Source organism: Linepithema humile, chromosome 3, assembly GCF_040581485.1.
Source record: "Linepithema humile isolate Giens D197 chromosome 3, Lhum_UNIL_v1.0, whole genome shotgun sequence".
Lineage (NCBI taxonomy): Eukaryota > Metazoa > Arthropoda > Insecta > Hymenoptera > Formicidae > Linepithema > Linepithema humile.
Window position 1 is genome coordinate 25,638,854 of NC_090130.1, and position 27,448 is coordinate 25,666,301.

The following is a 27,448-nucleotide window of genomic DNA, read 5'->3' on the forward strand; positions in this document are numbered from 1 at the left end:
AAATAACTTTCTCGGCAATGCATATTGCATGTCGTTTTTTTTCCCGGAACTATGAAGCTACGATAAAATGGTTTCATAAAGTGCGCAAGTTGTAGATGTTCAAATGTTAAACTCTTTAAACAATTTAATATTAAACTCTTGCTTAACTTTTAAATTGATTAATTAAATTTGAAATATTTTGATAATATTAACCTTTGATGTAATAAAATATTTACATAAGATATTTGGGCAAGAATATTGATTCTCGAAATCAAAAAATGATAATTTGTTTAACACATTAAACCAAAAACCACTATTAGTAAGAAATTAAATATATAACCAAAAACCACACATACAACTAACCGCGTGCGGCGCATTTGCATCAAAATTTATCATTAAAAGGTTGATTTACTAAAATATCCTCTCGATGTCCCGTAAAATCCATCAACATCCTGTAATATTTCGCAACTGCGGTAGAAATTGTGAACACAGGAAACAATTGAATGCAGAAACCAGGTCTATTATTGAGAAAATTAATCAATTGCAACGTTTCAATTGATCACTGTGCACATATGTACTAAATATTTCAGATGCACTACTTTTCCTTTTAGGCAATACTGTTGTTCCGAACGTCACAAGCCTCCTTAATCTCTCAACAAGAGCAACCGCTTCGAGCACATCAATTTATAGCGCCACCAGCAAAGGTCAATTACGTCGAATCCCTGTTAATGACTTGATCCGGGGCTTCTGAGAAACCTACATAAACCTAATCCTTTCACAGGCGCCTTAAAGGATGCGGCAAAAAATCAATCATCTATTTATTTTAGCAAAAAAAGTGCCCCTAGTGGGGAATGCATTGTTATTACGTGAACAATAAAGTGAGAGACTTTTGTTAATCTTCTATAATTCAGTTCTGCGCTGTTTTATTTTTTTATATCTTTTAATTTATCTGTATATTTTTTTTTTTCAAATAGATATAAGCCATTTCATTGCCTTAAAAACACAATGTGATGTGACACGGACGTGTTAATGGATTGTCGGAAAAAAACAAAAAACACATCATGTAATTTTGCACATGTCGGTGACCGATATCGCGTTTTTCGGTCGTTTAAATTGCTCCATTGATTTAATTGGTTTTTTTTTCCACTCAAACGAGCAAATACTGTCACTACGAGCAATGAGATAGCCATATTTGTGAAACACAGGGCACACGCCTGTTAACTAACGCTAACGCGATCACCGTCGATAAGCTATATTCGAAACGTATTCCAATTATTGTTGCTTGGTAACAAAATGTCTGAACAACGATGTTTGCAATGACGTAACTAGGTTGTGGAAGAAACGCGGATTCGTGGTGGAGTGTGGACGCTGCACGTATGATACGTGATAATTGACCGAATTTCCCAACTAGCAGTGTATGCAGGGCGTATTCGTTAATTTACATACATAATTGTTTTCGAATGTTATAAATTTGCATTGTACATACTTTGAACACAATGAGCGGAGGTGGGAAAGCGTATTTACATGCCGAGTATATTATTTCCCCGGTTACGCAGGATCTAATTATTAAGTTACTCCCGGATAATGAAAGCTCACCTGTAATATCCGATAAATAACCTCTGCAAATATTCGATAAATTTTAATGCGCGTTAGTGCGGTGCAATTTATTTCGTAAAATTCGTCGAAAGCTCACCCTTTTCGATCGCTTTTACAACACTCAAAAACTATTAGCGTCTCAGTATTTTCGTGCAAAAGAAGTTACTTTATTTAAGGAATTTATTATTAACGACTGCTCTGCGACTAAGTAATGCGATTTCATTGGATCGACAAATAAATCCACTTATTCTTAATAAATTAAATATTCTTACTAAAATTTTACTTGAATATTTTTATTTATAAATATCTTCCTGCATGCATTTATATTTTCTCGGTATTCACACCGTTGACAAGATCTGAATTATTCGAAATACGACTATTTTATCTCGTTATTCTCGCTTTAAATTCTCTCAGGTCAAATCTTACCTAAAATACGCGCGCAAATAATATTCTTATTGTCGGTCATCGCATTTATGGCGCCGGGTGCACGGAGCGACTGCATATTCATTTTGGCTTGCCTCATCGCAAACCGCGGCGATGATAGAAACGCGTTGCAAATAAAAATCCCTATGTATCAGATGTTTCAAACAGTATTTCACGCGGAACGTCAACCGCGTGATTTAGCGCCCCTGCCGCCGTACATTAGTTTTATTATGCGCGAGATCCTCGCGCGACCCCGTTTCGCGAAATTTTCGATGCGATAAATGACGCGTTTCACCAAGGCGGGGCACGTATTGTGACCGCTGTCGAGCAAACCGCGGAATTATTATTATAAAGTTATATAAATCTTTCAGCACCGAAGCTCCATTTAGATAAATTTAAATTTTCCACGTCCTATGAATTTTCTTATGCGACAACCTCGCGGTCGCCCAGAAATCTTCCTGTCGCGCGATGTCGAGTGAACAATTACAGAGTTTCCAACTAATTACAGAATTTCTAAATGTTCTATTCGATTCTCGAATGCGAAATTGCTAGCGGTTTCAATCTGGACGCGGAAATCGCACGATGGTGAATCTGATTCAAGCCACGCTGGTACGTCGGTAGAATTGGATGACACTGATACGTCCTTTGCAACCGGATTTTTTCTTTTCACCCCCACCCCCCCTCCCTTCTTTCGTTCTTTCAATTACAAATGCAAACGAAATTTGACGGACCAAAAATTAAAAGCGTCGCGATGCCGCGTTTTCGGCGCAACGAGCAGATCGCGAGATTCGCCGACTCGACAACTGCTATTTATTGATGGCAATCAACACGAATAGTAGAGCCGAGCGGTGTGAACTTTTCAGCGAGATCTATCGCCTGTACAATGACCTGGTACAGAGTAGAAATTACTTTTCGAATAATGAACCGATGCTATCTCGATTACTTAAACATTTGATCTTTAGTATTGTTGTTTAGTGACAAAAATAAATTAAACACATTGTTGGATTACTGAATATTAACTAATATATTATTAAATAAATTATTAAATAATAATCACCTTTCGTGCGCAAACACTTTTTTAGACACACTAATAGTGTTAATCTTTATATCGTATAATAATAAAAAAATACAGATTAATATGTACAACACTGATAAAATATTTTAAAAGGATTTTAATAGTCCGCGCTTTCTAATTTGTAGATTAAATTTACTCAATTAACATTTATCACAATTTACTAAAGGTCAGTTATATATTGTTATGTTAAAAAAGTATATCGAATGTAAAACAGAATGAAAGAGCCGCGTGGAAACTTTTTTATTCATTTTTTGAAAATATTTTTACTCTTCTTTGACTAAATCTATCTTTGTCAGGTCGAAGTCTAGATTTTTACGCCGATGGATAAACTGTTTAATTAACAAAGCTATCTCGTTTGGATTATGTCCGCTATCAAGCACAGATATAAATTTCTATTAAATCATGCGGAATGTTATTGAGTATAATCATGATGAGGGGATGCATTATTGGATATCTCTCGCTTGAGTAATTCGAGTAAATTCATTGCGAACCGATTGGAAAATTTTACGGGCCGTAAGCATAGAGAGTCAATGATTTTGACTTAAAAATTAGAGAATTATGACATTGACAATCCGCTAATGTGGATTTCTTCGAAAAATTGCCTAAAATTTACTACGCAAACACAATTTGCGTTATAAGCATATCTTTCACAATTATTTCATGTATGTCATTTAATCAGGCAAGCTTAAATAATAATGTTATTAATAATTCTATCAAATTATGATTTCATACAGCATTAATTAATAGATAAAGTTGTCAAACATTAATGGAAGAATAAAAAGAGGCCAAAGAGAATTTTTAAATAATAAAAATAAATTTGTATTTGCTTTCAATTTCTTTTAGGAACAAGCTCTTTAATTCGTTAAGAATTAAAAACTTATCGTAAGAATATAAATTCAAGGAAAATTTTCTTAAAAACTTAGTATTCTGAATTCTGTTAGTACCAAGCAAGACAAAGAAACAGAAATAAATAAAACATATTTCATTTCAAATAACATATTTTGTACATAAAACAGTAAAATTCTGTAACAAAGTAAACTCATGCAAGCCGTCGGCTATGGACGTAAACGGATTAACTTCTCAATGGAGCAACAAGATGTCCGACACAATCCCGAGGCACGCGAAGCGGGCAATAAAATTTGAGATCCTCGAATTCGGTAAAATCGCGCCAGCTCACAAAAACTTTAGGTAGTCTCTTTCTCAATGAGCGCGTAACGGTCTCCCCTTTTCGCCGGGATTATTTTTTTCAACCGGCTACTGTCAGATAAACGGACGAGCGAGCTTTTGCGACTCCACATACGGCCGACGGAAAAGCCATCCTTTACGTTTCCCGGCGATTCAATTTAACCGCGACTGGGCGAACGGTCGACGGGCGCCCCACGAAGTTGTCGAAGTAGATTGGATCTTATTGAATCCAGAGCTGTCCTGCCGGAAGGACGGTCCCTCCTCCACTCGATGGAGACGAGCTTGCATCCCCATATAAAACAGCGCGCTCACATCCGCCCGTCCAGGTATTAAATTGCGACACGAACGCTCGTGTCAACACCTGCCGGCACGGAACGACAGATGAAACGGCCGCCGTCAAACTTTCGCTCACGCGAAAAAATTGGCGCGATCGAACGGGAGAGTCCGACTTTTGATTGCCGACGATCGAACGTTTCCGCGTCGTTCGCCGCGGATCAGTGCACCGCCGTTCTCTTCGGGAATTGTAGGTCGGGGAAAACGAAGAGATCGAAGGTAACAAAAGGGCGGACCATCACCCCGGAGATGGTCTCTGTAAAGCGCGGTTTACAAGGTACTTAAGCGCGCTGGCAAATAGCGCGTTTGTCTGAAAAGATGTTGAAAGTTTAGTGAAAATATGTTGAAAGTTAGTGAAAATATTGCGCCGGTCAGGATATTGTCGACGATTAAGAATCTGATTTTGTGTTCGGCTTTCGCGAGAATGTCCGTTTTCCTTTTTTATCATCGCGAAACTTGATTACCGATAAGTACGCAATGATCCATCAAAACGCAAGTTTTAATGAAAACTTCGATAAATTGTTTACTAGATGCTAGATAGTTGCGGGTTATGCATCATTTTTTATGTCAAAACTTGCAGCACGCAGCACGGTAACAGCATCTTGCGAAGTAAAAACGTTTCCACTTGAATGCGCCAGTTTGCAGAAATCTAAAATGCACAATGCTCTTTTAATAGCCCGGTATTTCCCGAAATACTACTCTGAGTTCTATAAAGTTCTACTTCTCGCTTGAACTTCTCTTACAACTAAAGACACACTTTCTGCATTAGGAGATCTTATGCATGCTATCTTTTGAATGTCCTCTTTAAGTAAGCTTGATCTTATAAACAAATTTGTTCATTTGATATTATTCTCATATATTTCTATCAGTTTATTTTTATCTGTTAATTTAGTAAAAAAAATTTATCATATTTGTCAGAATTATAGAATTTTAAACAAATTTTTATTAATTAAAATAGCCACTATTGGATTTTAATACACTTTTTGAGGAAACAAGCTTTTGTATGCCTGATAGAGAAACTCTGAACTAAACTTTTTTAAAATGGAAATTAATAATTATTCATGTAAAATAAATCGAACAAATCCTTCGCACTAACTTTCGCACTAACAAATACTTTTTCAATTAAAAAAAAAACTATTAATAATTTTTTTATAAAATTTCGTAGATGAATAAAATTGAAAAGTATCATGATTATTTGAACTTGCTGATCACTAATGAAAGATAAAGTTGTGTAAACTAAGCTTGAGCATTGTCGCAATTTATTCGCGCATGCGATTCAATAATATTTCCTGCGAAGCTGTTTTTCAGGGCAGAAGTCGGTTGCCAGTGCATCCTTCCCGGATATTGGAAGGTCAGAGCCTGAGCTACAATGAAAGGGACGCGTTTTCTTCCTCGTCGGCGGAAAGTTACGAGCAGTTGGAGCCAGCCATCGCAATTGCGCGGAGTTTGTTAACACGTACATGCCGCGCTATTGTGTGTATGATTAAAAATCTGGATGAGAGAAGCAGGTGTTGAGATAGGCGACGTTATAAAAACTCGAGATATTTCGTGTTTAATTAGAGAAAAATTATAACGTGACCGTATTTAATTATTTCCGTTTATTACTGACTAACTGTCATTGGTATTTCATAATTAAATATAATTTAATTATGAAATAAGTCATAAGCAAATAATAATTAAATCCACAATAATGTTTGTGATCAAATAACATAATTATAAAGAATTTTGAAAATAAAAATGTATAGTTAATTAAAACATATCTATTAATTTTATTGAAAATAATTTTATATAAAATATATATATTATTTGAAAAACAAATCTCATCGAACTTGAAAAATAAATAAGAAATCATTTGTTAGTGCATTCCAGTCTAACAAGTAGAAATATCCCAGTTATTTCAGACACAAACGACGAGTCGTCGTCGGATATAGCGTGTTAAAACAAAGTATATAGGCGACTCACCGAATATGGGATTCCCTCGATGCGTCGCCAGTCCGCCGAGGGTTAATACGTGCGAGTGATCCGCCGTTACTACGAGAAGCGTTTCCGTGAGATCGACCTCCTTCATAACTGCCTGGACGGCTGCCTCCAGCGCTAGCGTCTCATCCAACGCGCGATAAGCGTTGTTGTAATGGTGAGCATGGTCGATTCTTCCACCTGAAATGAAACGCCGACATCTCGCTCGTGAGAGGGTCATTTATTAAAGTTATCTTCGACCACTTCATAAGACAATGCCGACCGGGTCAACAGATCTGTTTCAAGACCGTCATGGTCCCCAGACATTGTTGCTCGCAGACGAGCTTTCCGTCTTTCCACAACGCGCGTATCAGACGTGTTAAAAAAATATATTTTACATTACTCCTTTTATCACATTGCAATAAAATAGCATTTTAAATTAATTCCAATACTGTTGGTTATATTTTCTAATTTTTCTATATATTCTATATATACTATTATTCTATATATTCTGTATATTCTACAAATTCGTTAAAATATAACGTTTATAGTTCACGTTTATTATTAATAAATTCACGTTTAATATTAATAAGTTCATGTTTATTATTAATAAATTTATAGTTTATTGTTAACTGTAAACTATTAATTTTGTGTTTATATGTGTAATAATAAACATTTTCGATTACAAATTGTTTGTTATTAAATCTTCTATCCAATATTCATAATATTCTAGGTTCAACAAAGAGAAAATATTCAAGACCGTGCTTTGTCTAACTTCTATCCACGCCTGCGTTTGTGGAATGTTTGTCATTTGCAAGCTTCATTAATAGTTCTCAATTGGATTTTAATCAGTGGTGTCAATCATGGGCGAGATGCTGCCCGTTGTCCGCGTAGTTACAGCGCGTATGAAAGCAGCGGTTTCCGTTATCGCGTTAACAAAGTTACACGAATGGACTTAACTCGATCATCGTGATAACTCTATCATGGCGAAACGGCGACGTACCGAGCACGCGAGTCCCCGTAATGGCAATTAATAAAAACTCAATAAGTGAGCGAAAAGCCGATAAATTTTCGCGGAGACAATTTCAATGCCGTGGACACTGCAGTCACAATCATGCAAATTATGTTGAAGACCGAAATAACACAAATCTTATTTCTTTGATTCGTTTATATTAAGTTGAAACAATTAGCTTAAATGTTTAGAAAGTATAAAGACGTTTATTAAGATTGATATATTATTCAGTGCAATTAAAATAAAATATGTTATTTAATGCAATGGGGAATTGAATTTTATCAAAATTACGAAATAGCATAATTTAAGGAAATTGGAGAAAATAACTCTCGATGAAAATACAAGCGAGATAACGGAATTATTGCGCAGCGGCCACTCTTCGGTTATTGGTGATCGGTTATCAGCGCAGTTATGTACATAACGTAGATTTGGCCGACCGTGTTCCAATTCACACAAATGCGCGGGTTGGTGCGTCGAACGTTCCATGCTTGTGGTTGTGTCAACCATTATACAGAACATAATTCCTCCAACTATTCGTCCCTTCGGGTATCAAATAGCATTATTGATGCAAGTATTAAGCTTGTCATTTCAAAATCGTGCAACACGCGCACGTTCCTTGATGTATCCGTGACATACAATTTTATTTCGATTATCATTTACAAGCGATGCAATTACAACATACAAAATGTTTCCAATTCCGAGATGTTCCATTAAAAAATGTAATTTTTTCTATCAAAATAATATTCTTCTCATCTTTTCGTATATATAATAAAGATTCACTTTTACTTTATAGAAATGAAATCAAAAAATTATAATTATTAACTGATAGTGAATGAAATATATATTTATAAAAGATGTCGAACTTCTTTTTAACGCTATAAAAAATTACTTACTCTTACAATTAGCAAAATCATTAAAATTCAATATAAATTCATTAGATATACCTCAGCTTATTGTATTAATTATTATATATAATATGTTATTGTGTGAATATTACATGATAATTTTTAATTATTTTAATACACAAACTGAATTCATTAACCTTTTTTCTCATTATTTCTGAGTTTCATATTTATAAATATTAAATAATAACTGTTTCGTTAAGACATGATCGGAAATTGGAAAATGTTCGGTCACTGGTATATTTACAAACTAAATAACAAATTCTATAATTCAAGACAGTAATTAATATAGTCCATATAATTTAATAACTGTAACAGTAAAATAAACATTATCTCAAAAGTAATTGTTGTTTTATCTTTATTATTCAATTGCTTTCAAGATGAATCGTTTGTCTCAATGTAGATAGTAAAAATAAGGAAATTGTATTAAACTCGATTTTTCTCAACAAGAAAATATAATTGCAGAGAACTTTCCATTATAATTACATATTATTTCAATACGTGCATCAAAAGAAAAAGAGAGCTTATTCCCAAATCTAAAAGTTCATAATATAAAACGACTTATTCTGTGTGTGTCGTCGTGCATAAAGTTACGCTATACCTTTTTCTAGCGCTACCTCATCCGCACGCTCATTACGCGACGCGACTGATCGTGAAATGCAAGAAGGAGCAATCGTTAACGGGTCGACGATACGTCACTGATTTTACAATCATTAGGAGCGCGGCGATAAAAGAGCTGCTATAAAGAAGCTACGAGATAAACTATATCGCGACGCGGCGTTCAATTGCCGGTCGGGTAATGCTTAAGAACTGCATCGCTTGCACATCGCGAGCGAGGTAGCATCGATTCTCTCGTTACGCGCGTGTCGTGCACGTGCAACAACGGCGGGTTCCGCCCGATCGGAGCTCAACCGGCTTTATCCAATTGCCGTGTGCCGCAAGAACGGGAGAGCCGGCTTTTGATATCATTCTAAAGGGTTCAGGCCAGCCCAGACGGCGCCACGTAGATAAACGTAACTGTTGCATTTAACCCTCCGCCGCATCCGGCCCTCGTTCAAATTTACTCGACTTGGAAGCGACGCGTATAAATTCTTATGTGCCTAGGCGTGGGAGATCTCGTTTCATAAAGCATTAAAAAAACTACGTAGGTGTGCTAAATGTAGTAGAGAAAAAATTCAACGTGCTGAAATAGAAGAAAAAAGAGCTGCTCAATTTAGATGCTCTTCAAATTCTATAACATTTTGCTCGCTGAAAAAAAAAATTCAGTTCGATTTTTATTTCTATTATGTAGATATCGTAAAGATTCGGTTAAAAATTTTTGCTCCCGTTTTCAGATCTTAATCGTAAATTTTTCATTGTAACAAATGCGATTATAAACGCTACTAAATCAATTAAAAAATCAATTCCAATCATCTAACTTTCTTATCAAAATTTTTGTCGATATTTTGTCAGGTTGTATTTTACGGAGTACGCACGCTTTAAATCTACAGCGTTCCCTGAGCAAGCTATATAAATAGAAAAGTAGCTTCAATACGTCCAAAGGAATCGAAAACAGCTACATTTCGAGAGGTCTTCTTGATGCCCAGTCACATTGTTGCCTTCGCCGGATCGCTTATTCCGTCTGGCAAACAACGAAGTCGTCACAAAATGAAAAATACCGAAATGTCACCGGGGAAATAAAACGGGGTAAACATCACCGAAAACAAAGGCAGCACCTCGAATTGCGACCTGCAAGGAATGTAGCGAGACAAAATACAGTCCACGATTGTTAGCCTTCAAACGCGATTAAAGCGCAAACAATCGATAGCGCGCTTCAACATTGCAAGAATTAAGCGGAACGAGTCCCAATTTTGATTCTATCTTTATGATGTTCCCTCGAAACAGTCGTCATTAAAGTTAGAAATTGTCAGGGAAATTGGATTCGGAAGTATTTTAAAGATTTGTTTCATCTATTATATACTTTGTCTTATCGTTACGTGACGCTACGGACTGTTTTTGTGATTTTCTGCGTGTACAAGTAGAACAATATGTATGCAGTCAGACATTTTATATATAGAGCGTTTCAGAAATATGATATTTTGGGGAATAGATTTCGTGATAAGACTGCAAATGTTGCTCGGTAGAAAATCGTTATTTGCTTTAACACGGCGAGTTTGAGAAAGCAATTTCTATTAATGCAAGGTAAACCCTTAGTCACAAATAAAACTCATTATCGATTATTTCCATTGCCACAATTACAACGCTGAGATTCTGTTATTTCTTCGTGAGTCAGTGCCAAAGAGCCGTGATTATCTGAGAACAAAACCCCTAGTACCGCTATTCGATATAGCCGCAACACTATCTTAGTGATGACAGTTGGCGAACAGTCACTGCACTTCGATTATTACGACCGTGCTTTCCTCTATCTCTGATTGCCCGCTTCTAGTAATGGCTTGTTAGCTGAAAGCACTGATAGAGAACTTAACTTACGACGTACACAAACAATACGAAGCGTAAAGATAAAAAATAACTTACACTTGATTGCTACATCATTTTTTAAATTCGAAATAAATATCGAGTTGTATAAAGAAATACTATTTAGCGTTGAATTATTAATTCCTGTAAATTGTTTTCATGAAAAATTTAGAAAAATAAGGCGCCCTAAGTTTCAATACAGCGCGATATTTTTTTCAGGAAAATATATGAAACTAATTTCTCTCTTCAAAACGTAAATAGTTATAATAATTTTTTCAATTGGAGCTTGCATTTGGATGAAATATTAATATTTGAATTTTCTAATCAAACTTTCCTATAATTTTCATAATTAACGTTGGACTCGCGGAGAATTCGAATGACAATGCGAACACGTACCGAATTCCGAGTTCGATTTCCGTTCTCAGGATTGTCTAAAGACCCGCGGGGTATCGGGATTGTCGTTCGAAGATTTGTGGAAAGCCCCGTAGCGGTGTTCCCGACCAGGACATCTTCGGTCGTGACCCCCCGCCTGCGAACTTTAGATTTTAATCCGAAGCGACGGCGAGTTCTTCGACAAATTACGCTCGTGCCGTTAATTTTAGAGAGCCGTTTTATAGGAACCATCGAGTCTCCGTTAGTTTAGTGGCTCGTGTCTGGCCTCTTTACATTGCGGCCGGTCTCCAAACTAAAAGTCAAAGTAAATACCGTGACGCTGCAACGGCACTCACTGCGAAATCAGTTCGGCCGTTTTCAGCGGAATAAATGTGTAAGAGGATTAAACGATGAATTCGAGAATATTTGAGCGATTCGAACTCGACGAGCAATATCATACGATCGTCCGTAATTATTACTGCCGTGTTGCGAAAATTGGAATTTTATCCATATGCCCACGATATGTGGAAAATGATGAACCTGATGAAATGCGCGCGGAGCAATATTGCACAATTTTTAATAATCAACATTGGCATACATTTTAGTAATTAACATTAGGTTATATACACAGAGATGAGTATCAATATGCTTGATTAAAAATAAAAAATTAAAAAAAACACATATTATTTGTGCGCTCCAAATATTATTCATGTCTCGCATACAGAAATTATTATTATAATAAAAATTCATTATAAAAATTCATTATAAAAATTATTATAAAATTAGTAAAAAAAATTAGTAAAAATTATTATAAAAAAAGTTTTATTAATGCATCTGGTTTCTGTCGCGGGGCAATCAAAATTTAAGCCAACTGACTCGATGTTTTTTCTTTCATCTTTAAAAGTAACAAATTGTGTAAAAATAATTATCTATAATAAATTATCTAGAACAAAGAAAAGCATGATTTATATTTATGCTTATTAATCACATAAGCGTAAAACTAATTTTTATCTAATCATCGCTCCTCACTATTATCTTCCTGTTTTTCATGTAACCACAGCATTACATCATCGCTGCTAAATGTGTCACCGGAAGTGGCTTTTTTCGTCGGTTAGGGAAAATGATAAAACGTCGACATTAGTAACACGTTTTACGAGGGACATGAGCCAAACATTAATTCATTAGAGATGACGATTTATCATGGAACCGCTTCCATTCAAGAAAGATCATCCCAGAGATTATCTCAGTTTGTTCTCGCCGCATTTAAAGCCTCTGCGGGTTTAGATTGTAACATTGAAAAATTATTTTTGTAATATATATATATTATTATCATGTTCTTCTGACAAAATAATTATAAAATTTAACGAATAAACAAATAATTGCAAGATTTAATTGCGTTTAAAATCTCACACGTAATACATCAACTCGTTAAATAATTTTCAAGAACAATAAATTTCAAAATAGCAGTTGAAGAAGTTTCTTTGGACTGCTATGACATGAGCAATGTAAAAATTTTTCTCCCCTCAAAATCGTGGGGCGCACACAGAGCATCAGCTGTGATAGTCATCCACGGGCCATCGTTTTCGTGTAGAAGTAACGTATAGAATTGACATTTGGTTCTTGCAGCAAGCGCTAACCTTGCCATTCCTTCTATGAGAAATTTACGAACGAGATGTTGGAACCGTATGGACGGTGAAAATACGGTTTCAAGAGGCAATAAAGATATTTTATCGCCCGGTAATAATACATGTTCTTGTTCGTTCAATGACGCAAAGCCTTGGGGATAAAGAAGATTATGTGGTGGAATAACGCGTGCACTAAGCATCGTAAGCGGGTTTCGTTTTTCTGCGATAAATTCTGTACGACAACATGGGCACATATATTACGCAATGCAGAGTGGAAGATCATTCTGTATCTCAAGTAATACTGTGCGTTATACTCACTGATAAATAACACATGACAGATATTACATCATTCTGCGCTAATTAAGAAATTATCAGGATCAAACTGTTTCACTAATAGTTCTGAAATAGCAATTATACAATAAATATTTATGAGAAATTCCGTGCTCGATGGCGGCAAATGCATTTATTAAGTGTCGCATAATAATTTCGTAAATGTTAAATAACAGATGCTTAATTATTACAATTAAGCTAAATATAAAATAATAAATGTGAAATAATTAATTAAACTATAAAAATTACTATCAATATCAAATATTGGATATCCTGTTAGAATAAAAAAATACAATTTGTGTTATGAAGGTTATATTTCAAATAATTATTCATATTTAATTTCTATTGGTATTATTTTATATATTAGAAAGCGTTTTTAGTTCAAATTTAAATGTCTTACGTATAATTGCCATAATTTTGTGCGATTTTGATTCAAGATTAACATTAACACTATCGTTAAAATTAATTCCGAATTGGATATGCGCCTTCAAAATAGCCCGCGCTGCTAAGACATATCAAGTCGACGTCCACGACCCGCAGTGCAACGTTCAAAATTAATATTCAGATGACCCATTTAGCTTTTGAGCTTGACATACCCTATCCTGCCCGAAACCTGACCACGTAACTATGCATCAGAGAACGTGACGTGTAAACACATCCATCGGCTACTGAAACTCAGCCGACAGCGACCCGACGTGCAAACGAGCCTCAGGTCGACTTGAGGTTTATCTCGGATAAGGGTTTAACAGCAAGTTTGGACGTTATGCATTTATCTCTGTACAAGTGACGACGAAAATACGACTGCCAGCACGGATTCGTTATTTCTTTTCCAATAATCAATGCAAAAATCTGTACATGCGAGCAAAGTTATGTAGATCGATAGGATAATATTTTTGGAGAAGAATTTTGGAATGTTTTCAAATGCCTATTCAAGTGTTTCTTCTCAATTTTTTTAAACCGCATAAAATGTAAATGTGTATTCTCATTTTGGTTTTATTTACGCTCCGTCAGAAGCATGTGACAACGAAGGAATTGTAGTGGAATTTCATTTCTATGTAGATGCGAGTAAGGTTGAAAAAAAAAAAATAAAAAAAACTGTCGGCGAACATTTTCTACCACCAGGATTAATGCATTGCATTACGTGCTCGCTGCAATCGAAAAGATTCTCGCGGTACTTCCAGTGATCCGCGAGCGATAAATCGCATCGGAATGTATTAGCGTGCAATGAACGTTCGCAGCTGGCATAGCTGGAAGCAACAGTTGTCGCGCGCTGCGAAACTTTGGCTGCGGCATTGGAGATCACGATGCTCGATTGCAAGCAACGAGGAAACGCGACTGCGGAATGGGTACAGTTCCCTGATGAAGTTCTCCCGGAAGTACAATGATCTCTAACTCGGCAATTCGCCTGAATTACCGCAGTGTACAGTGCTTCAACGCATGTCGAACGCGCGCTTAGATTATTCGCGCTAGCTTCGAGATATATTGATTTATGTGTGGCAGAGTTAATATTTTGAAAATATGTCTACTGATAATTTTAAGTATAAAAATCAAATTAAAATAAAATAAAGACGTATAGATCTCGAAATGTGATATTCGCGATGGATAAAATTTGCAATGGCTACAATGTCAATTATATCCCAAGTATTAATTTTAGAATAACCGATTTGTTAATCCACTCTTAAATCTTATAAATATCACATGGATATTCTACGAATAATATTACATTAATGATAACAAAGATATATTACTCGTAATGTATTGCTGCTAATTTCAGATATAGTGCAGTAAAACTGTGAGTATGTATATACGTATATATTATATACCGTGGATAAAAAGTGTCGTAACTCGGAAAGAAAGAGCTTCGAACGTACGACCGTGTAACTTTTTTCATTTTTAAAATGAAAAGAATATGCTTTCAGAGTTAAGCGATCCATTTCACAGGGTCTTGTGTATGTATAGCGACTCATGAATACAAAATTTATTGTAATGTTTTACAAAGTAAGAATAACCAACATGCAATACGCTATTATTTATGTATTTCCATTGTGTTGATTTCAAATCTATTTTAATTAAGTTTACAAATAAACCATTTGTTTCACGTGTATGTTTACTTTTCGGATAACAGGTCGTTTTTTACTCACGTTCGCTTGCCAGTCGAAACGCAAATGTATACGTTTTTATTAGCAAATGGAACTTGCACTGCAAAAAATATCCCACTGCACTACATTCAAAATATAAACAATAGCTAATGAAACGCGTTGCTTTCTTCAAATACTTATTCAATTGATGTTATTACTCTCGCCTATGTTAATACACGCAACATTTACATATCAATAATAAAAAACAACTGTGTAATAAATATACCTGACCTCTTTTATTAATTTCTATTTAAAAAATAACTTTTTATTGTTTTGCAAAAAGAGAAAAAAGCAATAATTGATAAATTAAAAAGTTTTTAAAACAATGTTACTAAAAAAAAAAGATTACTTCGATTTCGAAAATATCAATTTCGAATAATTGTTGCCAAATTAGCAATATAAGCAATGTAAATTTATAAACATCGTAACAAAAAGAATTCATTTCAGAAAAATACACGTATGATATTTTTAAACACAGTAATTCCTTCTTTCAGCACGTTTAATCTAAATGGCTGACGAGCTTTTTGATTCCATTAAAAAAAATTGTTTCCGATAAAAGACCAATTATGTAAATTCCCCTTATTTATCGTTCCGTCCGCACGTATTAACTCTTTCGTGCAACTCTTTCAAGATTTTTAGATAGAAAAGATTGTATAGCACACTAATAATAATGACGAAATTATTTAACGTACGTATGAATATTAAATTTGATTCCATTATTTGCATCGAATGTTTCATGCAACAATAATTTACAATAAAACAACGCTTCGAATTAATTTTTAGAAAAATTTACAATATGCCTGCAACATTTTTATATGGATTCTTTCATTAGCATTCAATTTCATGTTTTTGGAATTTACAGATGTGGCAATTTTAATTTGTTTAAAATTCTTTTTATTTTTGCGTATTTTTTTCACTAGTGAATAATGCATTTTTCGCTGTGCAGCCAATGCAGTCTGAACAGCAAATATGCGGTTCGTTTGTTATAATGCCGTGGCGTCAGCTCTTCTAAAAGATGACAGTACGTCCACGCGTACTATCTAACCGGAAAGTGTTAATCAAATTGTTGCAATCTGCAAGTGCACGCGAGTAGCTACTTCGCGTAAGCAGCTTTAGCGCGCGCGGAGTTTCCGAACTCATTTATATGTACACGCACGCGAGAAAACGGTGGCCGAATTCCAAACTCGCAACAAAAATACATTCGGATCAATGGTTTTCGGGAAAAGGGATTGACTTATAAATTCAACGAACTGCGCGTCGACTTTGGCAATTTATATGTGCGAAACCGTCGCAGCATCAGCTATCAATTGCTCACCGAAATTAGAACGCAATCGATAAAATACAGGATACTAACAATCTTGATTTAAGAAAAGATACTTATCCCAATTTGCAGAAGAAATATTCCACCGGAAACTATTGACATTTTGATATTTTAACTGTTGATATTTTTACCGTGACATTTGATTGACATGTCATCGCAACTAAAAATTAAATTTGTATAAACCATTATTAACTGAAACAAACAAAGGCTATAATCTAAAATTGTCGAATGTGAAAGATATAAATATATAAATTCAAATTGATGAATAAGATATAAATATGAAGTTGGACAAACTTCGGTTTGGCCAGCATATTACTGAAGTGAGTGTATTATTTTCGCAAATTAAATTTTATTCTGTTAATTACAAAAATAATTAGTACAATTGACTTTTAATTTAAAATTTAAATTTAAGCTACGAAAAAGATAGCATTAGCACTAATTTACGTTAAAAATTCCAGCGCAGACGTGGCCAGGGAAGTAATTTTAAATTGTACCAAGTGCTCGTAAATGGCCTTAATTCTGGAGTATTCCGCGCAAAAGTGGCCACGATCAATATCTGCCATGCATTTGTTAATGATTTATTTCTGTTATAAATCGTCCGCTATTTGCTATCTTTGACATCGACCGCTTTTTTTTTTAAATCGCCGAAGCAACTCGCTGATCGCGCGTGTTCCCAATTCACGAAATCAAATAACCCGAATGCGTAGAAAATGATTTATCATAATGCACACTCGCCGTTCATAATCGCGCTTTATTTCATTGCTGACTAAATCGGAATTTGGACGTGCGAGCGAGCATAAAAGCGCGTCGCTTTTACACGTCGGACAGCACCATTGAATTGCAAATGCTTTTTTCTCCTGCGCACGTTATTTATTCGTTTTTTTTTATCCCTCCGTCATTTCGATGCGCGAACACCAATTGCGATGGTCGGGAGGATAGATTGACGAAACAATCTGTGGCCGTCATCATGTATTTTGATGTTGTCGCGCGTTCATCGATCATCATTATTCACCCTCATTTGAATAAATTACTTGTTTTTGTCGCGCGTATTAAAAACTAATTAATTCTTACGTTTTCGCTCGATTTTCTCGAGTATTATGCACGTACATTTATCACGTGTTACTCTTGCGATAAAAAAATATTACGCTTTTTCAGAGGACGATATAAAATTTATAGATCAATAATTGGACCACAAAACTGTCATGAATAAATCTTGAAAAACTCTTTTCCAGTACATTCAATAAAATTCTGACATATTTTAAAAATTCGATTTATATGAAGTGTAGTTTGTCAAAGCCGCCATGTGCACGGAGAATCTACATTTGAGAACCGAACTTCGAAACGTGCGCACATCGGAAACCATAACCGCATCGCGGAAGCGGTCAACTCCTATAAAAGCCTGAAAACCTTCAATCTCCGCCAGTTTACAGCGGCTGCGACGATAGCCTCTCGTCGGAAATGATACGTTTCGGAGCTCGTACAAGAAACACCGATAATTACACACTGTTATTTAAACTGATTGGATTTCACGTGTATATATTTTGCGCCAGCAAGAGACGCTGCCGGTATTTTATTTTGCTTTCAACACATTAACGAAGTTAACGCGAAATAATAATACGTGCTGCAAATGCTTTTACATCGATAAAACTGTGCTGCACACATTAAGTTATAAATAATAAAATTATAATAATAATTGTGTTGAATTTCAAATAATAGGATCATAAAAAATAAAAAATTCCGGTTAAATTTTAATGCAAAATTATACATATGGATTTTCTCGTAAAAAAAATTGCAGGTTTTTACATTTAAGAACAGTGATATTTAAATAGGTCGCCATGCTTAAAAAAGCAAGACCCTCTTATTTCGGAGAATATTCTAAAATATCTTAAACCGGCTTTCGGCGAATGTCTCGTTAAAGATATATCTCGCGACTATTATTCCTTTTGTCGCCGCACGAAGTTGTGAGTGGCTCTTTCTCTACGGCATTGTAACTTCTGACTTACCTTCCACGAAGAGGAAGTATCCGTTAGGATTGTTATTTAGTATCCGAAGCGCCTTAATCGTCATGTCGGTCAGAGAAGGATCACCGGTGTCGTTCGTGTTCCGGTCGACGTCAAAGTCCATGTGAGAATAGGCGAAGAGACCTGCAACAAAGAAAGTAAGTTCCGGTAAATAATTGAATTGCATCGGATTACATGGAATCTTGTTGACAAATAAAGAGACGCGAATAAAATCAGGCGCACATAAAAAAATTACGACACCGTAAAATCCAAAAATAAAATATAAGAACCAAGAAGTGCAGGAAGAAGGCTTGTATTATTTCAGAAAATCTTCGTATAATCTACAATAAATTATTTTTATAAAACAGGACAAATCTGACTGATTTAACTGATATTCTGTAGTTGCTGTTTTATTTTTTTCTTCACAATTAGTAATATTTTGTCTTGTTTCCTTCATCAAAGTTTATTTTAATATTAAAGTTTATCACTTTCATTGCTCGACAGTGTTAATTAATTGTATTCGGCGTGTTAGAAACTTAAAATTTTGCTTCATTGATCAGCAATTAATTACTCTATCTTATTAAGCTAGATACACAGAGAAATCATCAGTGGCAATCGATTGGCGTGATACAATCCTATATTCCGAATGTTGAATGTCTAATAATTAACACTGATTACTGGACTAACAACAGTGTGTAATTAATACGGCACAGCGACCAATCGCATTACGCACATCTACAACACGAACGATTGGTGAAATTAAATTCTTGTAAGCCATTGTAATGCTCATGTACCCTGCGATGGATTCAAATTCGTAATTTAACGCATGGGTTTTTTATGCAAATTAAACCGTTAATTAAAGATCATACGGCGCAAATAATAGTCGCTCGTTGCGGTTTAAGGGATTATTACACAGTCTATTCACTTTATTAAATTTTTAACGCAAGTATTTTATCTCTGTAAAAGAAAAGAATAAAAATCAACGAATCGCTAAAAAGTAATAAAAAAATTTAAAAAGTTTTTATTCTAAAATTTAATATTTTTGAATTTTGTATCTGAATCAGAAACTTTTTTAATCCTTTGAAATATTTGCGTTAATTCGCACAAAATATTCAAAAGCTTAACGCAATATTTTATATTTCAAGAGAGTTTATTCCGGGTATTTGTGAAATAAGAATTTTGTAACATAAATTTTAAATTTAAATTTTTTTTACATTTTACTAGCTATTTTTATATAAAAAATATATATTTTATATAATATTATAAATAATAAGAAAAAGTAATAATATTATAATAAATATTTTATAAATTTTATAAATGTAAAATTATAATAAATTAATAGTGACTTTCATACAAATTTAGCAACACATACTATAGCACTGTGTTATTAATCCACAAAACATAGGCCTGTATTCAAAGTAAACTACCGCCGTATGTTGTGACATAATTAACTAATTAGGTGTGTGTACATAATTTCAGAATATTGTGAAATTATAATGTTTACAAAGTAAAGTGAGATAATTGAGAACGTTCATTCTACAAAGGGTAAAATAATTTGACGGCAATAATATTTATAATTTTTACAAAATAATTAAAAATATTATATACTTAACGAGTATAATTGGAGATTTAATGTTTAATGATTATCAGAAAGTTGTTGGAATATTTTCAAATATTCGAAATAAAAAAGTCAACCATTATATTTATTTTCAAAAAGTTACTTTATTGCTCATTTACTCAGTAATTATTTTCTGTAATCTTATGTCACAACAGCACGTAGATTTTCCAAGGAAAAACAATGCGTCAACGGAGCCAGTATAAATCTTACAAAATACGAAAATAAAGATCTTGAAATGTGCGATTACTTACCTAATAGTCGACTCACTTTATCCGGGTCTATATTTTCAAACTGCTCCTTGTTGGCAACGTAACTCGCGGGAATTTTCTTCCGGCGAAGATTTCTAGACCATTCTTCGATCAGATTTCGACCGTCCAGTCGTCTGCCCTCTTTATCCGGCTCTTCCGGATCTACAGTCACCTTTGGTACGAAATGACGTCTGCCACCACCAAGCACGACCTGTAACGATCACAATATTTTGCATTTAAAGTGTGCAAATGTCGATTGTTATTTTGTAATGTTTTTTATTAACAGATTAAAATGCAATTTTGTTCGTGAGAAATTGTTCCAATTTTTTATTATTTTAGAAAAACTCCTCAATAAAAATTTTAACAAAAAATTTATTTGTTTAAGTACTGATAAGAGGCGAGAATAATGGCACTTCATTAGTGCGACACCTAGTTCTTAATTTAATAAAAATCGATAAAAATTTTTGGTAAATAAATTTTTCTGAACTTTGCCCGCTTTGTCGGACAAGATTTTTTCTGTCACTTCGGAAATTTTAAATTTACCCAAAGCGCCATACTCGTCGACTTCTGATTTTGTGTATTCCTGACGCTCTGTGACGAGGCGCGCAGAGCCGACTTTAATGAGAAAGAAAGTTTCGTCTGAACTTCCACGGGTAACAGCGCTCCAATAAAATCACCCACGAAGTTCTTTGCTTCGAGGCAAAAACTCTTTTCCGAAAAATAGCGTCACAAATTATTCCGAAAGGTAAAGATCGCTAATTAACTCCGTCGCACTTAGTGTCTCCGCTATGACGCACTTTTTCAATTTTTTATTATATGCAAATGTAAAAACTTAGCTCGTTTGGTACATAATTTCGAGACACGGTACGCGGTATTCGCAATCAGATATTATTAATGACTGTTTAAATTAAAAAACTGACCGACACAAATATTTTTCGAAAAATAACTTCAAATCATAAAAATTTTCTTTTAAATGTATAATGGCACAAATTAAAAAAAGTATATTTTAAAAGTATATATTAAAAAAGTATATTTTCTCTTTGTTTTCATAATTTGATCGAAATAGAAAGATCGTGTGAAACGTCGTGTGATAAAAGGCGCGAACAAGCAGCGACATATATGTTTTATGTCTATCGATAGAAGATAAAAGGCGCAATAAAATGTGATAAAGGAGACGAACGCGTCGCGATACAGAGTTTATGTCTACTGGTATATATGCAGATAGAAATAACTGTGGAAACCTCCGTACGTCATCTGGCGAATGTAATCGTATCGGACAAGCTTTACATCTTCGACCGTCGCACCTTTCAACTTGCCCGCAAAACATGGACGGGCAGTAAAATACCTAAACATTTTATTTTTAGATTCTATTGCAAGAATAGCCTCCGCGTCTCGGATAAATGTGTTCGTTCGTAGATAATTCTGTCACTCGGTGAATTACTAGGAAATTCGTTAACCGAAGTTTTATACGGCTTAAATAAAAGTTTCAGAGAAAAAGCGAGAAATGATCAAATTAAACTTAAATAAAGACAAATAAGAACTTGAGTGCAGTTGTTTGAGGCGCATAAATAACTATAAGTTGTTTATGAGCTACGCGTACGTTCGAAAACAATCGTATTTAGTTTCTTATTCGTGCCGCGCTTTATACTTATCGCTAGTTTCAACTTTATTATCAAGAACTACTACTTTTTAAAGAACTTATCAAATATTATTTCAATCCTCAAAGCGGACTTGTGGATAAAAAATGTCCAAGCAATTTTAACTATCTGAGATTTTGTTCGAAAAACAATGAAGATCAAATATTCAAAATAAACTGACTTATCTAATTTTATAATTTGGGCATTTTATATAATTAACATTTTAATAAACTTACGTAAATTTTTTAAGAATTTTTTTGAGCACATTAGGCGCGGAAAAAATAGATCACACAAGTGCGAACTACGTTGACGGAAAACAACAGTCCGTTCTGAGCATTAAATATTGAGATATTTAAACGTCTGCAGTTACGAAAAAAGTTAACAGAAAAAGAGTATAAAGAAGCAAAGCGCGGAGGCCAAAGCGCAAAAAATTATCATTATTACTTCATATTGATTGATATTAAAAATTGTTTGCACCGCTCCGCGCTTTGATTCTACAGCTTTTTCCTCTCATTTTCTTTGTTGTTATAGAACCACACGTCATTCTACTCTCTGCAGTTGAGAGTAAAAAATTTTGTGATATCCTAAAATTGTTCAAAACAATTCTTATCGAATGAAGACTGCGCGCTCGAAAGCGCATTCGAGAAACACACATGACACAAGAATAATAAAAAAGCGTGAATTTCACAACGAAATATATCGATTCCCCTCGGCTATCAAATACCGAGAAGTTTCCTAAACTTCATTCGATGAAATATAGTCATCGAACTTACTATAAAGTGCAAAAAGTACCATATATTTCCGCCGCACACGCGAACGCCGGGATATTATTACGTACAGTGATGTTACGGCCGGGCTCGTCCTCGAGCAGCTGACGCGCAATGTCTTTGCAAGAGGGACGTGCAGCAGGTGGCACCTTGCCGTCGTCCTCCCAGTAACGGCTGACTGCATGTGCATAAAGAGCCGCCGGTGTCGCGTGTGTTACCCTGGTGGTTGTAACCAGACCCGTCGATTTGCCTGCGAACAGAAAAATCAAATCCTCGCGGTGAATTTCACCGCGTTTCCTCCTCCCTGCCGCCTCTCTTCCGCTAAATCTCTCTATCCTTGTCTCTCTCTCTCTCTCGAGCCGCCCTTCCCCTCTCTCTTCCACCCCCACCCCACCCCCCTCATCCACGGCTTTGTTCTCCGCTATGGCGAAGTTCCCGGCGTCGTACGTGCTTTCGTAAATCACCCGTTCGGATCCTCGCGGTCGTTCGTATCCGCGCGTCCGACTTTATCGCGTTTAAGCGGAGCAAGCGTGCACCGCCCGCCACTGACGTAGGACCCGGAAGACAAATTCCCCGAGTAGCGACCCCGGAGGCGAATCAGTACGATTTATACTTCATTGGAGGGGGAGGAGGGGGGAGGCAGAGTGGATTTTAGAATGTCGAACTGAGCGCGATGGAGCGAACCGCCAGGCGTATGGGGATTATTACTGACGAAGTCGGTCGATGTATTATTCAGAGGAACTGTATTGTACTTAATGCGCCGCGATTACGCTCAATCGCTGGGCTCTCCCAAGTGTCAATTATCGATCGAAACGCAAACGATGGATCCTAGAGATGATAGCGCTCGAAAAATGCTTAACGTTTTGTCGCGACCGCACGTCCTCTCGAATACGATTCCACGTACTGTTTAATGGTCTCATTGTGTTCCGTAATTGGAGATTGGAATTCTCTCTCTCTCTCTCTGTTGAGAACGTCAATTAACAAATAAATAAAATTGTAAAATAATAAAATTTAAGCATAATTTTTTAAAATAATACCTTTCTTCTTTTTTTTTATTTTTCATGTTATATCTCGTTTTAACTTATCAAGCATGTTCCAGTATTGTCGTTACAGACTTTCTTTGCATCATTATAAAAATAGTTTTATTAATAAGTAAGTAAATAATTCAAAAATCTATTTTAAGTTTACAAGTATTATTTGACATATCTAAATGGAGCATAGCGCATTTAATGATTAAAAGTAGCCACGTGATGTTTGGGAAGTCAGCCATAATCAACGAATCGGAGCGCAGATACACCGCCCGGTTGGTAAAATCGCATTTTAATTACACGAGTGTTCGGTGCAATAATCTTGGCAGCCGTCTCGAAGCTTTCGTTTAGCGTGAACAGATTAAGGAATTAAGTTGGCACGCAGTGCTTGTGCAATGTGTGCAACGCTCTGCCAGGGTCAGTAATTACGGAAGTGGCTCTAACGTGATGGGTAGTTCGATGCTAATCGAGCTGAGTGTGTCGATGCGTAGTCCTTCATTAAAGATCCGCGCAAGGAGCCCTTTGATCTTGATATCTCAACTCAAAATTATCATCACACGGTCTGCATGATTCACGACGTTATTTCTCTTTGGAACTTTCGAGCGATATTTACTAATCTCTCTAAAAGATGAGATTTTGATATTTTATGCTGTTACCAAATTTGATTTGAAGAAAAATAAAGTCACTTGTGTTTCGAGTAAAAATGTAACTCACGGCAACATTAAAATACTCATTTTTACGTTATAAAAATTTAAATTAAAAATAAATATCAAAGATAAGTGCAATGTGTTAGACAAAGCTGATGTCATGCTGAAAGCTTGATAATTTTAATAAATTGAGTGTATTATATAAATCAATATAAAAATAATAATATAATTTATACAAGTTATTCTTTAAAGAATTAGAACGCGACTTTCTTGCGACGACAGTTTAAACTTTTAATTATAAAAATGCGAAGAGTATTAAAATTATTATTTCAAAATTAAAACTGAATTACACATCTTTTCTCGCATCTTTTGTTTGAAAAATTAAAGTATTTTGGCAAGTTCAGCTTCTGGTAATAGCGTAAGGATACTACAGAACTTCGTTTCTTCGTTAACTTCAAGTGACTTTGCTTTAAGAGGAATTTAATTTGAGGCTTAGCTACCGAGTTACCCGAAGTTTCAAATTGAAAAGTTGTGAAAACAGATGGCGTTCGGTCGAATTTTTGCAAGGAAAGTTTTCAAAATCGATCTTGACTTATTCGAGGTATATAGAAAGCCGAATGGCCTATTCTTAACGTTTGAATGGCGAAAAAATTCAGTCGACGCGATCGATCTTCTTTTTATGTGTATCCATAAATTGCGAGACGCTGAGGGGGATCGAAATCTTCCACGTCAAGATGTTCTCGGGTCGAAAGTTCGCGAACGTAAATATTCCCGCGGGATCATCCGCCAGATCCTTCGCGGTCGCTCCAAATTCGCTTCATCCTCTCGTACGAAACCCGTCCGATTTCGTAGGTCGCGCACGACCCGCGATTTAAGATAATAATTCAAGGAGTTTGGAGGCACGGGGTGAGAACTGGCGAGAATCTCGATTCGCCCCTCGAGATGCGTGAAATGGACTGTAGTAAGTCGCGCGCGCGCGCTTGCAGCGCGAGGCAGCATCCCTATTCACGTAACTTTCGCATATGAAGTCGCTTTAATGCGCAAATTACTCGGCGAAATCGCGGTACCGGGAAATAACATTCCAAATCTCCGAGATTGCATCTAACACAGTATAGATGCCTCCACCGATTAGATATGGAACATCACATGTGTCGAACGAAACTCCATTTGAGAGAGTCAATGTTTGATGATAGCGATAATTACGAAAAATATCTCCGCGGCAATAAGTTTATAGATATCAATATCAAATCAAATTTTATAAAATCGCAGTTCTCTCTATTCCACGAAAACAATAATTATTTTTAAGGTGATAAATAACCATTTCGGCCAGCTTCAATTATCACTTGTCTTCGTTATCCCATTACTTTTCCACTCTCATTCGTTTTTAATCATCTATTTCTTTCCGCTTCATTGAACATCAATTTTTTTACCGCTGCGGTATGTCATCTCGCGTTGCAACGTTGCGGCCGAAGAACGTGACAAACCATCGACGGGAGAGCCAAAAAGCTGCGGCGCGGCCGCGCGGAAAGCCGAGCGGTGTCAACGGCAAACGGCGCGCGATTAATCAGCCTGGCCATTCATCTTAATGATCGCGCCAAAGCAAGCTCGTCCTTTCATGCCGCGCGTGTACATACAACGCCGACGGCGCCGCCGGCGTCGCGCCGGTGCCGCACGTGTCAGCAACGTGTTCGCATATGCCGCGAGCTGCGCTCGGTCCTCTGGCAATGTGTCAACTACTCAAAAACACAACGCCTCTGTTCGTTACTGTACGATACGCACCCGTTGGAAACACGTCGTGACATAGCGCAACGTCGCTCCCGAGAAGAAAGAAACAGGAATGTGAAGAGCGTTCGACATTTTCTCGTGTGTATATTAAAAAAAAGAAAAACCGAGATAAATACGAATCTATTTTTTTTTTTTCTTTATCAAAGTAATGTCCTTTTACACTTGTTACGTCTCATAATTCACTTTTCTAAGCCCTCATCAAAATATGATTTATCTTTGCCGACAAAATCTTTGCTCGTTAACGGCATTCTTCAATGAATCATCGGGAAAAATCGATTTCCTTTTTTCTTTCGGCAAAGTTCTCTCTCTCCTTTTTTTTTTTTTTTTTTTTTTATTTTGAAACAGAAAATAATCACACGAAGCCAGCGCAGGACTAGAGAAGGGCGAGTGATTAATTTCTTCGATCGCGAGCAGCACAAGCTTTTGTAACTTGAGCCTTGTGCATCGATGCGTTGTCGTGAACCTTTAGACAATTTTCCACGCTTTTTCTCTTTAATCGCTCCTCGCTCAATTTATATGAAATGGTAGCGTAATACTCTCTAGTAATTTCGACACCCTTTCGTACAGCTTAATCACTTTAATCTATAATAAATTTGGTCTGTCACAGCATTATCGAGAATATATTGAACGTCCATCAGGATCTACTAGACCTAATTTCGGGTTTACCACTTTCCACTCAAAACTTCTCTTTTGAACAATTCTAATAAGGATTGAGATTTATTTTTATTTTTATAATAATTGTTATTCGTTAAACGGCTTAAAAATATAAAAAGAAGCATCTATTGCAACCGGATGATAAAAATCCTGGTATATCGAGGATTAATCGCTCAACCTGTGTACAATCCTCAATCTCGTGGGGCATCAGGTGACACTGTGCTCTCATAATTGACAAAACGTCCGTGCGCAACTGTATTTTCAATGAAACATTTTTTACCCATCAATACCGAGGTCGTGCGAGCAGAAAAGCGGTAAACTCTCTGATGGGATAAATAATGAAATAAGGGCGGCAATTGTTTG

General features: G+C 35.7%; 1 protein-coding gene across 2 annotated transcripts in view; it reads right to left on the bottom strand.

The window, feature by feature from the left end:
- Nucleotides 1-27,448, bottom strand: part of LOC105675135 (alkaline phosphatase-like) — a 181,594-nt gene that overhangs the window by 24,884 nt on the left and 129,262 nt on the right. For both annotated transcript variants that reach the window (XM_012372026.2, XM_012372016.2), the window contains 4 exons: nt 23,043-23,221; nt 20,571-20,778; nt 18,705-18,845; nt 6,554-6,748 (listed from right to left, as the gene is read on the bottom strand). In XM_012372026.2, coding sequence (XP_012227449.2) covers nt 6,554-6,748; nt 18,705-18,845; nt 20,571-20,778; nt 23,043-23,221 — 723 coding nt within the window. The remainder of the gene's footprint in view (nt 1-6,553; nt 6,749-18,704; nt 18,846-20,570; nt 20,779-23,042; nt 23,222-27,448) is intronic.